The following is a 17,718-nucleotide window of genomic DNA, read 5'->3' on the forward strand; positions in this document are numbered from 1 at the left end:
GACTAATTAAAGACCCCTGCACGTTCTCAGATAGATTTGGTGGTAGAGTATTACTGGCTGAGGGCACCGCAACATTCAGCCAGACATCCCGAGTCAATGGGATCATCTAAACCCAAACAGACAATCGACTTCAATAGGCTTGCTGTTGTGAAATGTGAATGCATGCCAAGATTATGCAGATAAAATGTCAAACAGCAGCACTTTGCTGTTGTTCATAATGTGATGTTTAGTCTCCACATGGGCCAGTCCCTGCAGGACGGCAGGAGGCAAGGGACCACCCCCTCCCAACTCAGTATAATTATTCAAATGCATCCAGGATGTGGGTCCCTGTAGTGGGCACAGAGATTTTCATCATAAACTCCTCTGCACCGCACACGGCAACACCCCCAGTGCAAGTAATAATGTGTCTGTGTCTGCACCCTCACACTTTCATGACAGCCAAGCAGTCACAGTGGAGGACGTAGAGCCCACATGCCTAAGTGGCGTGGTGCAGGGCATGTTCCTTTTCTGAGAGGCCAGAGTCATTCCATCATGACGTCTGATTAAGTGCAGGCTAGATCACAGTATTTGACTTATGTGGGGCTCACTGGGCTGAGAGCTGGTGTCACACCTTAATCCTCGCTTAGACTGACCTTTGCTATAGAGCTACCCATTCCCATCTATGACTATTTAACCTAGTTTATTTTTAAATGGCACATGGGATATATATTGTTTCTATCAGACATACACTGTATCTCCATCAGGGAGTACATCACTGTCCGGAAGAGCACATTTGGCTGAGATAGACACATCTAAAGCGAGAGACATCGCTCCTTTGACCCTGCATCATCATACAAAATATAGCAGAATATATAGAGTGGAAAATATCAGTGTGCATGTCACAAATTTACTGTATTACTTTTATATTTAAATGTATATTTGGCAGCTTGTTTTTTCTTCATTTGCGCAAAATGAGGAGGAGACACCCGGCGTTGTCTCCATGGCACCTCGAAATGAAAAACTAATGACAGTCCTCTTGATATACACTCAAATGTAAACAATATGATATGTGCAGCCAGGAAATAAAAGGTTGATCAGCCTGCTCAGTTCTCTTGCTATATAAAGAGGTGGAACACTGCGGGGGTGGGTTGCCAACGTCGATGCCAATATTGCTTCTCTTAGACAGCACGGACTGCAGATAAATAAAACATTTGTCTCATTTCACTGCTGGCTGGGTAACCCCATCAATATTACATCAGAAGGAGCCCTTACTGCAAACAGGCCAATAACAAAAAGCAAAGCGTTAGTACAACTCCGGCGACAGGGCTCAGTGTGTTAGAAGAGAGGTTGCAGTCACGCTTCAGGAACGGACCGATGATTATGAAGATGGTATGAGGTGATGGCATAGGGAAACTTAACCTGCCTTGTAGGAACATGTCTGAGCCAAGCAAAATGTTTACCATCATAGTAGTCCAGGCAAAATAGCGTTTCAATCAAAAGTAATTGTAACAAAAGATTTTTCTTCACAGACCATTTCTATGAGGTCTCCAGAACAACATACTAAAAGTCCCAAGAAATCCCAGTTGGGGAAATATGTTTAATTGCATTAATCCAAAATGGCCGCCAATTGGGCTTATTTGGCCAATCTTGGAATACATTTTTGACCATCAGGTAATTTTAACAGATTCTTTTCTGCACAGACCATTTCTATGAAGTCTCCAGAACACCATACTAAAAGTCCTAAGTAATCCTAGTTGCAGACATATGTTTAATTGGCATCAATCCATGATGTCTGCCAATTGACACCATTATCAGAAATATTGCCATTCTTAGAATAAATTCCTGGCCAAGAGGTAATTGTAACAGGATTTTTTTCACCACACATCATTTCTTAGAGGTGTCTAGAACAACATACTAAAAGTCCCAAGAAATTCCGGTTGCGGAAATATGTTTAATTGCATTAATCCAAGATGTCCACCAATTGAGACTATTATAAGAAAAATTGCCAATATTAGAATAAATTCCTGGCCAAATGCTAATTGTAACAGGATTTCTTTCACCACACATCATTTACTCGGCATCAATCCAAAATAGCCACCACATTATTATAAAATGGCATACATTTGAATGATTTTAAGTGATTTATTTTGGGACAGAGTGGTTAATACAAAATGGGTTGCAGTTTAATTGGATACAGCTCATAGTTATTTGTGCAATGTTTTTCACCATACCAATTGTTGGTTGACGAACTATATTACAAATGTATTAGTCAGAGTCCTACAAGAATTCAAGCTGCCGAGAGTAAATCCTCTGTATAAAATTGGAAACAAATTAGAACCTGGCAACTATACCACCTACCAACTAAAGTGCTATCAAGTCTAGAGACTAGACTAACGGGGGAACCGGGGAACATCTCCTCAGACTCCATTGTCCCGGTGTTGGTACTTTGCGCTCCTGAGTAGTTATTTTGTACATCCACATATGTTAGTGTGGGACGTCCTTGTGATCAATGCCTGTGTATTGGTTCCCACAGCACCAATTTGCTGGCTGGCAGTTCTTGATGCCAATGTCCTGCTACAGGTATAGTCTCATTCTCCTGGCTGACATTGTCTGGCTCAGGGTGGTATCCCCTCATACTGAATTGTAGGCTATACAGTGCTGTGTTACTATTCGCCCATTGGGCCATGGCTCATTCGTCCATGACTGGTAACGTATGTGCCTGTGGAATGGGGAACCCGGGTTCATCTCCCGCCCCGGCCGTGGCTACATTGGTGGCAGCGGTGTGTATGGTTAACCTCTACAAGTATGTTCCCGCAGGCGACACAGACCTTTATAGTAGTCGGCAGCTCTGTCAGTCTCCCTGGGGTGGAGGTCCCCCAGTCAGTCGAGCCTAGCTCCTGGCTGGCACGCGTGGACGCGCTTCCAGGTGGGGCGGACAACTGTAGGCTATACAGTGCTGCGTTACTACTCGCCCATTGGGCCATGGCTCTTTAGTCGACTGGCTACAGAATCTTGTTGGTAACATGTTGAGAGACTTCTGCAGGGTTGACTTCAGGGTCCATTCTGGTGTAGCACCCGTCTAGAACCTTCTGGAGGGTTGGCTTCAGGGTCCATTCTGGTGTAGCACCCGCCTAGAACCTTCTGGAGGGTTGGCTTCAGGGTCCATTCTGGTGTAGCACCCGTCTAAAACCTTCTGCAGGGTTGGCTTCAGGGTCCATTCTGGTGTAGCACCCGTCTAAAACCTTCTGCAGGGTTGGCTTCAGGGTCCATTCTGGTGTAGCACCCGTCTAGAACCTTCTGGAGGGTTGGCTTCAGGGTCCATTCTGGTGTAGCACCCGTCTAGAACCTTCTGCAGGGTTGGCTTCAGGGTCCATTCTGGTGTAGCACCCGTCTAAAACCTTCTGCAGGGTTGGCTTCAGGGTCCATTCTGGTGTAGCACCCGTCTAAAACCTTCTGCAGGGTTGGCTTCAGGGTCCATTCTGGTGTAGCACCCGTCTAAAACCTTCTGCAGGGTTGGCTTCAGGGTCCATTCTGGTGTAGCACCCGTCTAGAACCTTCTGCAGGGTTGGCTTCAGGGTCCATTCTGGTGTAGCACCCGTCTAGAACCTTCTGCAGGGTTGGCTTCAGGGTCCATTCTGGTGTAGCACCCGTCTAGAGACTTCTGCAGGGTTGGCTTCAGGGTCCAGCATTCACTGCCATAGAGGAACAGACTCCACCGTTGCATAGAAGAAGCTGAGTTTGATCTCACAGGGGAGGTTGGAGGGAGATCCATACACTGGCCATGCCGTTCAGGGACCTCCATGCAAGTGCCTTCCTCACTTTCAGATCTTGCTCCGTTCAGTTGACCCATGAGCCCAGTTACTTGAAGTCCTTGACTTCCTTCAGCACAGTGCCTCCTGTTGTTGTCAGAGGTGGATATTCTGGTGAGATGTTATAGGTGATAACCTGACCTCGTATAGCAGCGTGATCTTGTAGATCGGCTGTTTTTGGTGCACACAGTTTTGCAGCATGACCTCGTAGATCGGCTGTTTTTGATGTCATTTGCATGTTTTTTGGACAACATCTGTAGGAGTACTGTTGGAAAAAGGTGTGCTTGTTCCACGTTGTCGGAGAGCAGGCTGATGTTGTCCGCATAGTCTAGTCTAGTCTGTGCGGACAACAGTCTGTCAGGTCTACTTTGGTATGTCGTCTCGAGTCAAATGCCTTTGAAGTCAATAGAACTGAGTATTATTATTATTATTACTATTATTACTATTATTATTATCATTATATTGTAACTATTCTTATTTAGTTTCAGTTTTGGAAAGTAATTAATAGGTGAGTGGCAACTAAATTGTTTGTGTTTCTGGAAAAATGATAACGATTATTAATCTAACATTATTAATCTAACATTAATCTAACATTAATGTTAGTTATAAATGTAATGCCCATTTGGCTTGTTAGCTTATAACGAACAAAGTGCTAAACAAAATGATGATCGTGTATAGGCCTACTGATGGCAGCGTGTTCTATAGTCTAGATAGAACATGATAATAACAGCCTTCAGTTATATTGGTTCAAAATGGCTAAAATACACAGTATTGTATCTGAATATCCTCAGCTCAAAATATATTTGGAAGTCAATTGAAATCTCAGACGAATGAAAATTGTGCCCGTCATAATTTGGGTAAATATTAGCGCGTTTTACATAGGCGTTTTACATAGATTGTGCATTACATTCACCAATTCACACACAGATGGTGGAGGGAACCATGCAAGGCACCAACCTGCAGATGCAATCAGGGGTTCAGCGTCTTGCTCAAGGACACTTTGTCACTAACTCTGGGGGAGCCCAGGTTCGAACTGGGAAACTTGCGGTTCCCATTCGGCCACACTACCTCTGAGCCTCTGCTGCTGAGCCACTAATTGGCAGACATCCTGCATGGATTGACGCCAATTAAACATATTTCCACAGCTAGGATTTCCTAGGACTTTTAGTATGGTGTTCTGATGACTTCATAGAAATGGTCTGTGAAGAGGAAATGATGACCTCTTGGTATATGGCATTTTTTCCTGATAATAGTCCCAGTTAGTGGCCATTTTGGATTGATGCCAATTTAACATATTTCTACAACTACGACTTCTTGGGACTTTTAATATGTTGTTCTGGAGACTTCATAGAAATGGTCTGTGAAAAAAAACAGTTTCAATTACTTATTGGTAAGGAATTTATTCCAATATTGGTAATTGGCCATGCATTCTTTTGAGAATATCTTATTGGTGGACATCTTGTATTGATGCCAATGAAACATATTTCCGCAACTAGTATTTCTTGGGACTTTTAGTATGTTGTCCAGGAGACTTCATAGAAATGGTCTGTGAAGAAAAAAAATCTGTTACAATTAACTCTTGGTCCGAAATTTATTCCAAGATTGGCCATTTTTCTCATAATAGTCCCAGTTGGTGGCTATTTTGGATTGATGTCAATTTAACCTATTTCTGCAACTACGATTTCTTGGGACTTTTGATATGTTGTTCTGGAGACTTCATAGAAATGGTCTGTGAAAAAAAAATCTGTTTCAATTACTTATTGGTAAGGAATTTATTCCAAGATTGGTAATTGTCTATGCAGTTTCTGAGAATAGTCTTATCGGCGGACATCTTGGATTGATGCCAATTAAACATATTTCCCCAACTGGGATTTCTTGGGACTTTTAGTATGTTGTTCTGGAGACCTCATAGAAATGGTCTGTGAAAAAAAATCTTTTGTTACAATTACTTTTGATTTTAGGTCCAAAATGAGCTAGAATGCCTGGACTATAGCAGCAGGGCAAGGCTAACGATGCGACACATTGTGAGCTTGTACTGAGCTGCTATTTTTGGCAGGTGACACCAGTGTACGACAAACTATAAACCAGGCTTTATATAGGTGAGGAACAGACATGGAAAACAAATTCCAAAAACAGCAAACTGGTCAAGGCACAAGAGTCTACTGAGCTAGAACAAAGCTGCCGGGAGGGAGTTGACACTTTTACAAGTGATGCATGACATTCTCTGTGCATTGTGTGTTGCTTGTGGGTAGAAGAGTGTGTACTAAATGGTTACATATACTCGGTGTCTAACAGCTAAGTGAATAAACTCATGTACTGTAGCTGTCAAAAAAGAAGGGAAAAAAACATACATACCAACATACATACATAATCTATTCTGCTACATTAGTAGATAATAGTAGTGCAGATATCCTGCTTTCAGACAATAAAGAAGATCTTCAGAGTCCAGGCTAAGCAATGAAGTGTGTGATCATCAAATACTGCTGCAGAAACGTGCTAATGTTTGCCCAACTCTTCCAGGCCTTCTCCAGTTCCTTAAAGGACCACTTCACCACTTTTCAACCTATCTTCATATTATAGTTGGTCCTCTCTAATGTTCATGATAAATTGCCACCATTTTCTTCTACTCAGTCTGTGTCTCATAGGAGGGCTGTGGGCAGTTCAGATACCCATCCACCAGTGACATCATCGTTAAGCAGATTTTCTTAAACAATATTTAAAATATCTATATACCGTAGTTAGATTTGTGTTATCATGAGAATGGTGACTTCCATTTTCGCATTGCAACTTTTCAGGAATAGAAAGCCTGCAGTTTCTATTAGCTTGGATTCCCCATCGATGATGTCACTGGTGTCAGTGGTGGATGGGTTTCTGAACTGCCCCACAGCCCTTTTATGAGTCACAGTGAGTACAAAACTAGAAAAATTGCCCCTCGGGGCACAGGTCTCCACCAGGCCAGGTCAGGTTGTGGTGCTATATTAGGCCAATGTGAAAAGGGTGCCATTTCTTCTTACGCCTCTGATGCCTCTGATGATTTGAGACATTTTTTTCCAAAAATGTGTTTTGCAAAAATCCACCTGTTGGTGGCCAATGTGAAATGGGTGGGATATATTCCTCAGGCCTAGTAGGAAAGTGTGTGAAAGATTTCATGTAAATTGCACCCCGAGTTCATGACTTGAGGCTTTTTGTTCAAAACGGGCCAATCCTGCAAACTTTGAAAGCCAATGTTAGCCAATTAGGATGGAATATGAAATATCGGACAGATCCTTCTTAAGCACATGACTATAGAGATACTGTGTAACGATTTGCGGGATTTTTACAGAATCTGGATGCATGCAACGTTTCACGCAAATGCATTTATAGGTAAAAAAGGTGAAAAGCTGCCTCATGGCCGTTCTGGAGAATTTGGGGCAGAGGTTCATTGTTGGCATCCAGGGAGTGTTGTGCAAAGTTTGGCGTCGATTGGGTTAACGTCAACTGCACCAGAGATTAGCTGTACACAGACAGATGGACAGACACGCGGACGGAGTGCGAAAATAACTACTCCCCATGTCTTCGGCTGGTGGAGACAAACATTGTGCTATCTTATCATGAACATTAGTGCGGACCAATTATATGAAGATAGGTTGACAAGTGGTGAAGTACGTGGTCCTTTAAGCAAGGTGAGGGCTTAAAGGCAAGCTGTGCTTCACAGTGTTACTCCTGGACATGTTCTTACCTGTGAGTCATCTTTAACATCGCAGGCAACACGTGACCTTTAGCTCAGAAGTAAGCAGAAATGGAAAGAGATCATTTCTTGGGGGTATTTTATTTTCCACTTCGACTGCCTCATTCTAGCACAATACTTGTTTTAGTCGCCTTTGCAAAGCAGGGTGTAATTTGTGAAATGTCAACATTTGGAGTCATCATTGCTGCTAGCAAAATATTTGCAAAAATATTTGCCTTATGACATGATTACATTAGATGAATGTCTCTGTATGTTACCTCAAACAAGGAAACAAGGTCTGAACACTGACTATCTGGGTAGCACAAAGAACCACCAAACAATGTCTCCACTTATGACAAGGTGGCTGCAAATTAAGTGACATATTCCTGTGAAAACATGTGTAAAGTTGCTGTGCTGATTATCCTGAGACATAACTGCACTTAGCATGTGTAGAGCCAGAATGCTTTTGGAGAGAGGACTGACTGCAGGCCAAAATGTCAGCTGATCTGCCGTCTTTAGTGTTGACAGAGGGCTACATGAAGCCAGTAGTCCTCTGTCCAACTATATTATAGGGGGGCATATTACACAGAAATAGACAATCTATAAGCTCACAATGCAACTTGCCGAGACGTGCTGAGAGCTTGGAGATCTGCTTGTAGACACTGGCGTGTAAGTAAGTATATAAATCAGATTTAAGCATGCCATGGTAGTCAGTCATCCTACCAGAGTTCCTGACACTGTGTCAGAGGTGCTAACCTAGAGCAAGCCCTCAGCACTCACCTTTAAACAAGGTGATAGTCAAAGCTCACCTCCACAGGGGTGGCGAGACAAAAATGTGTGGTGATTACCTTATAATCATTCTTAGCTCCTGCGGTCAGACCCGCCGCTGCTGGCCAAAACTCAATTGATTCTCTTGCCTATACTGCTCAAAGGAAAATTCAATATTCTCTCACACTGTTTGGCTCTTAAAGGTCCCCCAAGCATGCCCGCCTGTATGGGGGTTGGGAGCTGGGTAGTCAAGAGCTGCCTTAAGTAACCCACCAGGGATGTTATTGGAGCGCCTGTATCCTGGCCTGCCTTTATAGATCCATCTCACTCATTCATTAGCACCGTCCACATGCACTCCACTGAGGAATTATTCAACAGAATAATTATAGCAGGATCAAAACCAAGAGCTATGGATTATTAAAGGCTCTCTCTCTCTCTCTAAACTAATCAACATTTTAATGGTGGCGGCTTGTCAGGAATGTTGGCAGTCGCACTTTTGAGACAGTGTGTGGCATTTCCTCCAAAGCCAGAAACCACATAAATATACATGCAAATCTAGACTGATGCACTTGCAGGGGAGAAGACATTTCGTTTTGCCCAAAGGTTAATTTTAAAATGTACAGCTAATCTGTATTTACAGTACATTATTCTAATAAATTATTTCACAACATTGTTTAAACTGGTTGCCAAGATTATTTGCCAAGACGTTTTTCTTTTTGCACTCTCAGAGTTAAATGAACACAGGTTTTTACAGTGTATCTATCTAGAAAGTAAACGAGCCCAGATATGCTCACCTACCCTTGGTACAGACTACCGAAAGGTTACAAATACACTTGCAACATATAGTTTAATAGCGATGACATGCACAGTAAGTAACCATGGAGATTTTTTCTGCTTTGCACTCTGGGAGTGAAACAGTATAAATGCAGGTGAAGTCATCCCCGGGAAGCTGCTGTGGTTTTTCCCCCACGCTCTTATCATCAGGGGAGAAGGGAGAGAATGAACTGCATTACCCTGGAGTTCTGCCTGCACTGTGGATAGAATGACACTCTGGAAGACTGTCTTCCATGTCCACGGGAAATCAATGTTTCCCACAGTTGAGTCTTTTCCCCCCGAACAAAAAAAAAGAAAAAGAGAGAGACAGTGTACAAAGAATAGCGCACAGATCCGCTGCCAAATTTCCAAGAACGACCAAGTTTGTTGTATTTTTTGTGTCGGGGTGACCCCGCTGTTGGAGTCGTGCCATGAATGATGTTTCACTCTTATCGGTTGGAATTGACATGTGCTGTATAACAAGTTCTTAGGATTCAGACATGGCTTGCTTTAGTTTCCCTTATATTTGGTTGTGAACCACACCTGCTGTTGCTTTTCTGAAACCACACTTGCTGTAACAGTAGGTACAGTATGGTAAGCACTAAGCTAGCAAACACATGTAGAGATCCTCTTGACGCAATACTGTACCAACTTTTTATTTTTAGTATTTATTTAGAGAACTACAGAAGCAGAGTGGAGTCATGGGAGTCTGGGAGTTACTCACAGTTCAGAGAAATCAGATAACCCTCTGCTTCAGGGAATTCAGTCCAAAAAGTAGTCAAAGTTTCAAAACACTAACAGCATTGTTAAATTCAACTCTGTTTTAGCTGCATGTGAATGAAGACAAACCCTCTAAGGAGGTTTAAGCACCCTGTTTAGTTTATTTACAAAAAATATCATCCTGGGAACGAAAGACACTACATACGTCATTCAGTCAAATGCTCCAGCCTAGAAATATAAACACCTCCCAGAGGATGGTATGGGAAACACAAGACAATGGTTATTCAGTGGCTAAGATGCCCTGCCCAGCAGACTAAACGCGCCTTTATTTTTAGACTTGAACTCAATGTGCAGGAAAGAGACAAAACTTAGATGGCTAGATCCCTGCATGAACACACACACACACACACACACACACCATCATTCAGGAAATGAGCCCGGCCCAGTAGCACCAGTCTCTCTCTGGCAGCCCAGCCCTTTATGCCTGCCTGCTTTGTTGCTGTTCACACACACCGAGGTATTTCGCAAAGCTCAGTGACATGGCCCAGAGGGGAAAAGTGCTGAGAACAGAATGCGAATTCATCCAGAGCTGACAAGCGCATAGGGAGAAACTAGCACTGTTGTGCAAGTTGCCCCAACTTGCCTGTTTTATTTACTTCCTGCTTGGTTTTGCTGTAAAACAAGAGTGATTGCAAACAAAGGGGATTTTTTTTATTTTCTTTGCATAGTAAACAATGCTTGAGATTAAGCCCAACAATCAGCTGGAAGCAAAAGAAAATCAAACGGAAAAAGTCTGACAGCCTTTGAATTCTGGTCTGGTGCAATGCATTGTAGACGGTAGGTCTGTCCTATCTTCAAGGGGGTCATCTATTGACCTCTGGGGAAGACAGAGGGATTCACTCATTGTGATTTGTAACTGCTCCTATCATCCCATCATCTCACTGTCCACAAGCTCCCACAGGGCAGGGCAGATCTCTGGGATAGTGGATGCTGGCTGCCAGCACCAGGCACCACTGACCTCCCATGAACCAGGAATAAAACACTGTCCTCCTGAGAGAGCTGCCATTCTGAGCAACACTAAACAGTACATGAAGGTGTACATACAAGTGTATAGGCTAAGGCTTACCATGTTTTGTTTTTGTTTTGGTAAACTCACTTTGCTGTTAAAATGCTTTAGTTGGAATCAGTTCAATGTATCTGGAATTCAAAAGGTTAATTACTGTACTTTGTCACTTGTCAGTAACCTAAAGTTGGACGATGATACCGTGGCGTCTACAGCACAATGTGGATTAAGATTGCTATCAAACAAAACAACATAAGGCAGCTTTGGAAACTCAAAGGACGTCTTTACTGTTCTCTGTGATGAATAATGTTGACCTGTGTCGCTGTGTATACTTCACTTCATGCTTTTGACTAACGATGTTGCTATGGCAAAGGCCGGTTTCCACAGTTAAAGAGTGTGACATGTGGTCTAATTCCTGCTGACAATGCTCTCTAACCTCTGATGAGCATCCAGCCAGGCAGAGTAAACAAGAAGAACGATAAACAACTTAGCAGAGGGCAGGCCAATAGGGGCTTAAAGCAGGGGCCTCCCCCCAGCAAAAGGAGTATAGCTAAGAGTGGGATCTTCCACTGGAGAATCCCCAGCCGTTCAAAACAATATGCTGTCAGCTGATACACGGCAGTGTTGACACTGTGCACAGAAAGACCTCGTACACTACACTGCAGAATCTGGTATCTCCACTTTTCAACCGACAGCATCTCCGATGTTAGGCAAATGGCTCAGCAAATGGTGCAGTGGTTAATACTGTATTATATACTTTATTGCGACTGTAGGTCGCAGATTACTATGAAAAACCCTGCAAAACCTGCCAGTCCGTCTGCTGTTCCGTCCGTTGTTCCGTCCGTTTCGCCACCATATATGGCCATCAGTCCCTCACTCTCATGCCTCGTGACACGTCACGCCACAATATATGGCCGTCAGCCCCTCACGATACATCACACCACCATTATGGCCATCATTCTCCATATATGAAGATCGAAACACTGACTTCATCAAACCCTGGATAGCCATACATGGAGAAGACTGGATCATCACCTAGATCTGCATATATGGAGCCGGCCAGCAACTCTACGTCTGACCTCAAACCCTTAGAACTCCATATATGGAGCTGACCTGTTCTGACATTCCATATGTTGATCCTTCCTTGTCTATGACCAACTGCAGAGGTTGACAGACAGGGAATACTGTACATGTGAGGGGAAAAACAACTACATTGGGAGAAAAAGAAAAAAGAATAATAAAGAAAGAAAGCAATGAGATAACAACAACAGCACACACATGCTTTAGACGACAAAACTGTGGATAGGCTTGTAAGCTTGTAGCAAAGACAATCTCCATGCGGAGGAGAAAGAAACAAGGCTGCTAATCACAAACATCCTCAGCTGCGTAATACACTTTGAAGCCGTTTCCCTCAGATTTGCTGACAGTTTGGTGACAGGCACATTGTAGTCTTGTAGTAGAATTTTTTTAGGTTCTAAAGAAAATGAGAACTTTTCAACAGTGCACAAACTGTAACACGAAACATGTTATCAGTGACTGATTTGGGGCAGGGCATGCTCCATACACTGCACAATCTGATTACACCTCTGAGTTAAATTAACAATCAGGATTTCACAGTTGCACCAGAGCAATCTCTCCTGTTGCGTTTTCCTTCTCATGTCTCTCTCGGGTATAAAAAGGGGAAATGCTTATGAAATTGGACTGCCTTATTCCAAACAGAAGACAGTTCAATGTTCTCATCAGAGCAACTCTGAACTGAAAAAGAGCTGACTAAGCAAACATTCAATTTGACCAGGACTAAAAACCGATTGTGCTCCCTCATTTATACAGTAAAAAGTACAGTAGAGAAGATCAACAAACTGAAACGAATGACACACGCTATGACACCTTATGTCGCCAGCAGGTGTAACCAAGACTATACCGGTGCTTTGCTGCTTCAGATAATGCTGCACGATTCTTGCTCAAATGTGAATCTCACACAAAAAAAAAAAAATTCCATGAAAATATTTAGTCTTTAGTCTGTAGTTGCTGAACATTACCACAGAAATGTAGTACCTGGAGCCAACTACTGTGGCTTTAAACAGACAACATCAAAGTGCTTGACTGTCTTAAACCTCTCTTAAAGTCTCTCTCTTGTAGCAAAAACATAAGAGTAACTAAAATGAATTGGACAGCCAACCAATGCTGCACGATTCTTGCACAAATTTAGAAAAGAGATTGCATAGGTGTCTGAATCTAGATCACGATCTTTTATCGATTCATTTTGCAGCACTATGTGATCTAAATGTATTGTTGCTTTAAGAACACAGGGATCATTTTGTTCTTCAAAAGGAAGCCACTTTGATGGGGTAGTCAGTCCCCTGCTGCACATCTACGATGACCTCTGACCTTCATTTCCTCTGCAAGTTGTTTAAGTGTTATTATATTGACAATTTCTCTGGTGCGCTTTTCTACACAGACTTATAACAAGCAAGGTATGATCAGGCTGCCAATCGAATATCCAAATATTTTACACCTGTTGTTCTATGACCCTTTTAAGGAAGGAAACATAGGTATTCAAAGTATGTGGTTCAGACAATTACACCTTTCCAAATAAGGAGGACACTGTCTGACATACTGGCAAGCAGCTCATTTGTTAATGTTTAGAGAAACCTTTGTTGTCTGGTCTCCACTGCTGTGTGCCTGTGCAGGAAAACAATAGATTGGCTGTTGTAAACACAGTGACATTACTGGGGGCAAAATGCTTCAAATTCCACAGTAGCTCAATAGTAAGACAGCCAGATACAAAAGGGAGACTAAACAAATAGTGTAATGTTATGACAACCAACAAGCATCTGGTTTCATTTGTATTGTTCCTGCCTTTTTATGTGGACCTCATACCAAAATGCACAGATTGAATGAATTGTATGACAAATATATCATCAGAATGAATGCGTTTAACAACATTTCAGTTGCTGGTTTTCATATATATCAGTACATGTAGACTGCTTGTCTATTTTACGACCTTCCATTAGTCCGTTTCTTGCCAAACTCAGAAATGACATGTTGATAACTAGCCGATTTCAACCATTTATTTTCAGTCTGATTTATGATCATTGTTATGTTACGTGATCTGCTTGTTCTTTTGTGGTATACTACTACTGCAGAAACATCCATATATTCTGTTTGAATATGGTATGTTTCACAAAAGACAAAAGTTTAGTTATTGGCACTTATGATAGTCAATAGCAATGCCTTCCTGATTATCTTGTTACTTGTGAAAAATGCAGATGCTGATATGTGCATTGGTGTACTGATACAGAGGGATCGCTTGTAGGCAGCTGCTATTTACAGTACTTTGATCGAAATCCTTGAAGATTCTACTTTGCGTTTTAGAAGTTTACCAGGCAGCAACAGAACATTTCCAGCAGGATTAAGGGCCAAATAAGATACACATGGGTAAGAAGGGAAAGTGCTTTCAGTCAAAAGGTTCCAATCGAGTTTATTTCTCTGCTGTGCAGATTCCAGTGGAAAGTCTAGCCTCATGCCTAAATCTCAGTGCATGACGCTTTGGCACACTTTTCAAAACAGACATGCAATGGAAGGGGAAACTATATGTGTGGGGGAAAATATAACAATTACCCCACAATTGCGAAGCATAATAAAACACCCCCCATTGAGACTATAGTTGCTTAGTAAGTTTCAGCCAAATTGAGTGCATGGGTATGTGGTGGAAATACTGTGAAAGGAATACATGCCTTTACATGCCATGTCATGGCAATCTTTGTGCAATAGAGCCTTGTGCAGTGAGTGTTGATGGTAGCAGTAGTAACAAGCTACTACAGGTCAATATTTTCCTGAGAAAATATGCAGTAGGGTTGACCTTTGACCCTGCACTGGCTGATGATGATGTTTGCCATTTGAACACAGCAGGTCCCGATTTGTTCACATGTTCTGCTACAGCTGTAGTGTGCGTGCGTGTGTGTGTGTGTGTGTGTGTGTGTGTGTGTGTGTGTGTGTGTGTGTGTGTGTCATTTGAACTATATTTGTACAATATACTGAAACCATCACTCACCTGCATTGTAAAACTGATCAAGTACCACGGTTTCTCCAAAGTCCAGTTTCCCAAAATGCACGGTCTCCAGTTTGCTCCCCACGGTGTCACATGCATCCTTCAGACACTGCAAGGCCATGTTCTCTGCGTTGTTCGTATTGTTGGGATTATGTTCACTGTTAATGACATAGGCCACGGTAACCGACCTGCTCTTAGGACTCTTCCCCATAGCCAGCAGGCCGCCACCTTCCACCGGACAGTTTATGATGGCACTGGGGCTGATGATGCTCGCGCTGATGGCCGAGTCCTGCCAGAATGTCCCGGCCGCCGGGACGGCTGCAGAGCTGCAGCTCTCCTGAGCAGCAGAACCATGACCGTCGGAGCCTCTGTTCCCCCCCGGACCAGGGCATGGACTGAAAGACGGAACCGACAAGGAGATCCCGCCAACGTCTTGGCTCATGGTTAGTTTAAAGTGACACTCGTTGTGTTTGGTTGTGGGTTCTTCTTCTGACAGTGACAGACAGTGCATCTAAAGCCAGCACTGTGCATGGTTACCCATGAAGGGGGGGATTCCGTGTAGACCGTGACTGGACATGCGAGATGTTGCACCTCCGTCCGTCCTCCGCCGACTTCAGCACAGGTAAACAAGGTCTGCGCAGCGCTACGTCGGTATGAACGGTGCAACTCCCCGTCGATGCATGTCTGGTTTCGGTTGCTGACGTAACTTGTCTTACAATCAAACAAGAGTGATCGTTTGGATATGTTATTGTAGCCTACTAGCCTAGTATAAGCCAGATGGTTTATCCTGCAGAAACGACTCGGCTACTGGCGGTAGCCAGAGAAACCACAGTTGATAGAGTCAGTAAACGATTGCATTCCAACGAATAGACATAACGTTACTTCCTAAAGTTGAGCAAGACCGCTGTCAATCCAACAGCCTCCATCATTGAAAGATTGTCACCGCAGGGAAATGCACCACAAAAACGCAGTCGCAATAAAAGTCCAAACCTCCGATCGTCTTCTGTCTCGCAGCGTGCAAAACGGACATCTAGCATGCATGTCAGACAGTCCGACTGGGGATTTCATGCACAGACCGTAAAACCCTGCCCTGCTTCCTCTGTTATCTTTCCTGCTCGGTCTCACGCACACACACAGGCGGAGAGACTGACTGTGAGCTTTGTTTACATGGGCGGAGACATGGCCATGTATGGAACAGCGTAGCACAGTATCAATATTTCCTTATAAAGGGGCATTTCACTCAAAGTAACATAAGAACAAAAGCGTCATTCATTCAATTCAGCTTAATAAAGTTTTTATTTTTATTTTACTTGAGACAATTTACTACTACTTTAGGCTATTTATATTGAGCTACTAGCAAAAACCATTACGTAGATGCAAATACTAAGTGACAAAATAGCAAATTAAATCACTAAATCACAAATCATAGGCAACATATTGGATTTTCTTTTGGGAGAACGTGGCCCATTAGGCCATTATTACCGTTTACACATTTCAATGAGTTGCTATAGGCCTGTATACAGTCATACAAAGTGAATTGAAGAGTAAAGACGCATCATCATCACAGAATAAATGACTGCAGTAAACTATATTAAGTAGCCATAATAACTCTAGGTAGTTAGCCCACTAATGGCCTTTCTATGTAACAAGAACGCCATCTTGTGGTAATACTATAATATTACAGACTCAGTGCCAGTCTCTCTCTCTCTCTCTCTCTCTCTCTCTCTCTCTCTCTCTCTCTCTCTCTCTCTCTCTCTCTCTCTCTCTCTCTCTCTCTCTCTCTCTCTCTCTCTCTCTCTCTCTCTCTCTCTCTCTCTCTCTCTCTCTCTCTCTCTCTCTCTCTCTCTCTCTCTCTCTCTCTCTCTCTCTCTCCTCTCTCTCTCTCTCTCTCACTCACTGTTCACAAGGCCCTTATCGAAATAGACCTTCTCCGATTGATTGATAGCTCTGGAAGCTACTAAACAACCAACTAGGCTGTAGGGAGTTACCGTGTGGGTAAACTGTGTGGGTTCTCCCTGGAAATAAAAACATCTGTGTTTCCGAGGCTACCGTGTGGGGGTCCCTCTACTGTACTGTACTGTACTGGCACACCCCGAAATCATCATATATACAGTTAATATGTGCGTGTGTGTTAGGTTGCGCACAGGTAGTGAAAAACAACTATGCTGTTTTCGTGCTCAGACCCACCCAGCCACCCACACACATAGCTCCGTAAGGGAGGGGTTGCACCACTCAAAAACAGGTTGAAAGTATCTTGCCACAAATAAATTAATGTACGAGTTCCAATCTGGCTTCAGAACATCACATTCCACTGACACATGTCTCCTCTATTTGAGCGACCACATCAAACACGCGTGGTCAAGCTGGACCTCCAAAAGGCTTTTTGACACCGTGAACCACTCCATACTGGTTAACAAGCTAAAAGCAATTGGTTTTGATAGCACATCAGTGTGCTGGATGCAATCCTACCTGGGGGGGAGAGAACAGATGTGGAGGTGAACGGAACACCCCCCCCCCCCCCCCCCCCCATGGCGTTCCACAAGGAAGCATACTAGGGCCTTTACTGTTCCTAATATATGTAAACGACATGAGCTTGTGACTGCAACTTGTTCCTGTTCGCAGATGGCACTGCTGGTCTCGGACAGGAACAAACTGCAGGTTGAAAAGACCCTTAGCTCTGAATTCGGTAGAATCTGCACCTGGCTCGCTGATAACAAACTATCTTTACACCTGGGAAAAACTGAATCCATTCTCTTTGGATCAAATAGTAATCTCAGCAAGGCTTCTTGGTTAGAGTGCGTGACAATAT

General features: G+C 43.1%; 1 protein-coding gene across 2 annotated transcripts in view; it reads right to left on the reverse strand.

The window, feature by feature from the left end:
• map3k5 (mitogen-activated protein kinase kinase kinase 5) overlaps positions 1-16,014 on the reverse strand; it is a 68,531-nt gene extending 52,517 nt beyond the window's left edge. For both annotated transcript variants that reach the window (XM_083790861.1, XM_083790860.1), the window contains exon 1: positions 14,913-16,014. In XM_083790861.1, coding sequence (XP_083646987.1) covers positions 14,913-15,420 — 508 coding nt within the window. In that variant the 5' untranslated portion in view covers positions 15,421-16,014. The remainder of the gene's footprint in view (positions 1-14,912) is intronic.
• Positions 16,015-17,718: the final 1,704 nt, after the last annotated feature.

Source organism: Protomyctophum parallelum, assembly GCF_964188405.1.
Source record: "Protomyctophum parallelum genome assembly, chromosome: 19".
Lineage (NCBI taxonomy): Eukaryota > Metazoa > Chordata > Actinopteri > Myctophiformes > Myctophidae > Protomyctophum > Protomyctophum parallelum.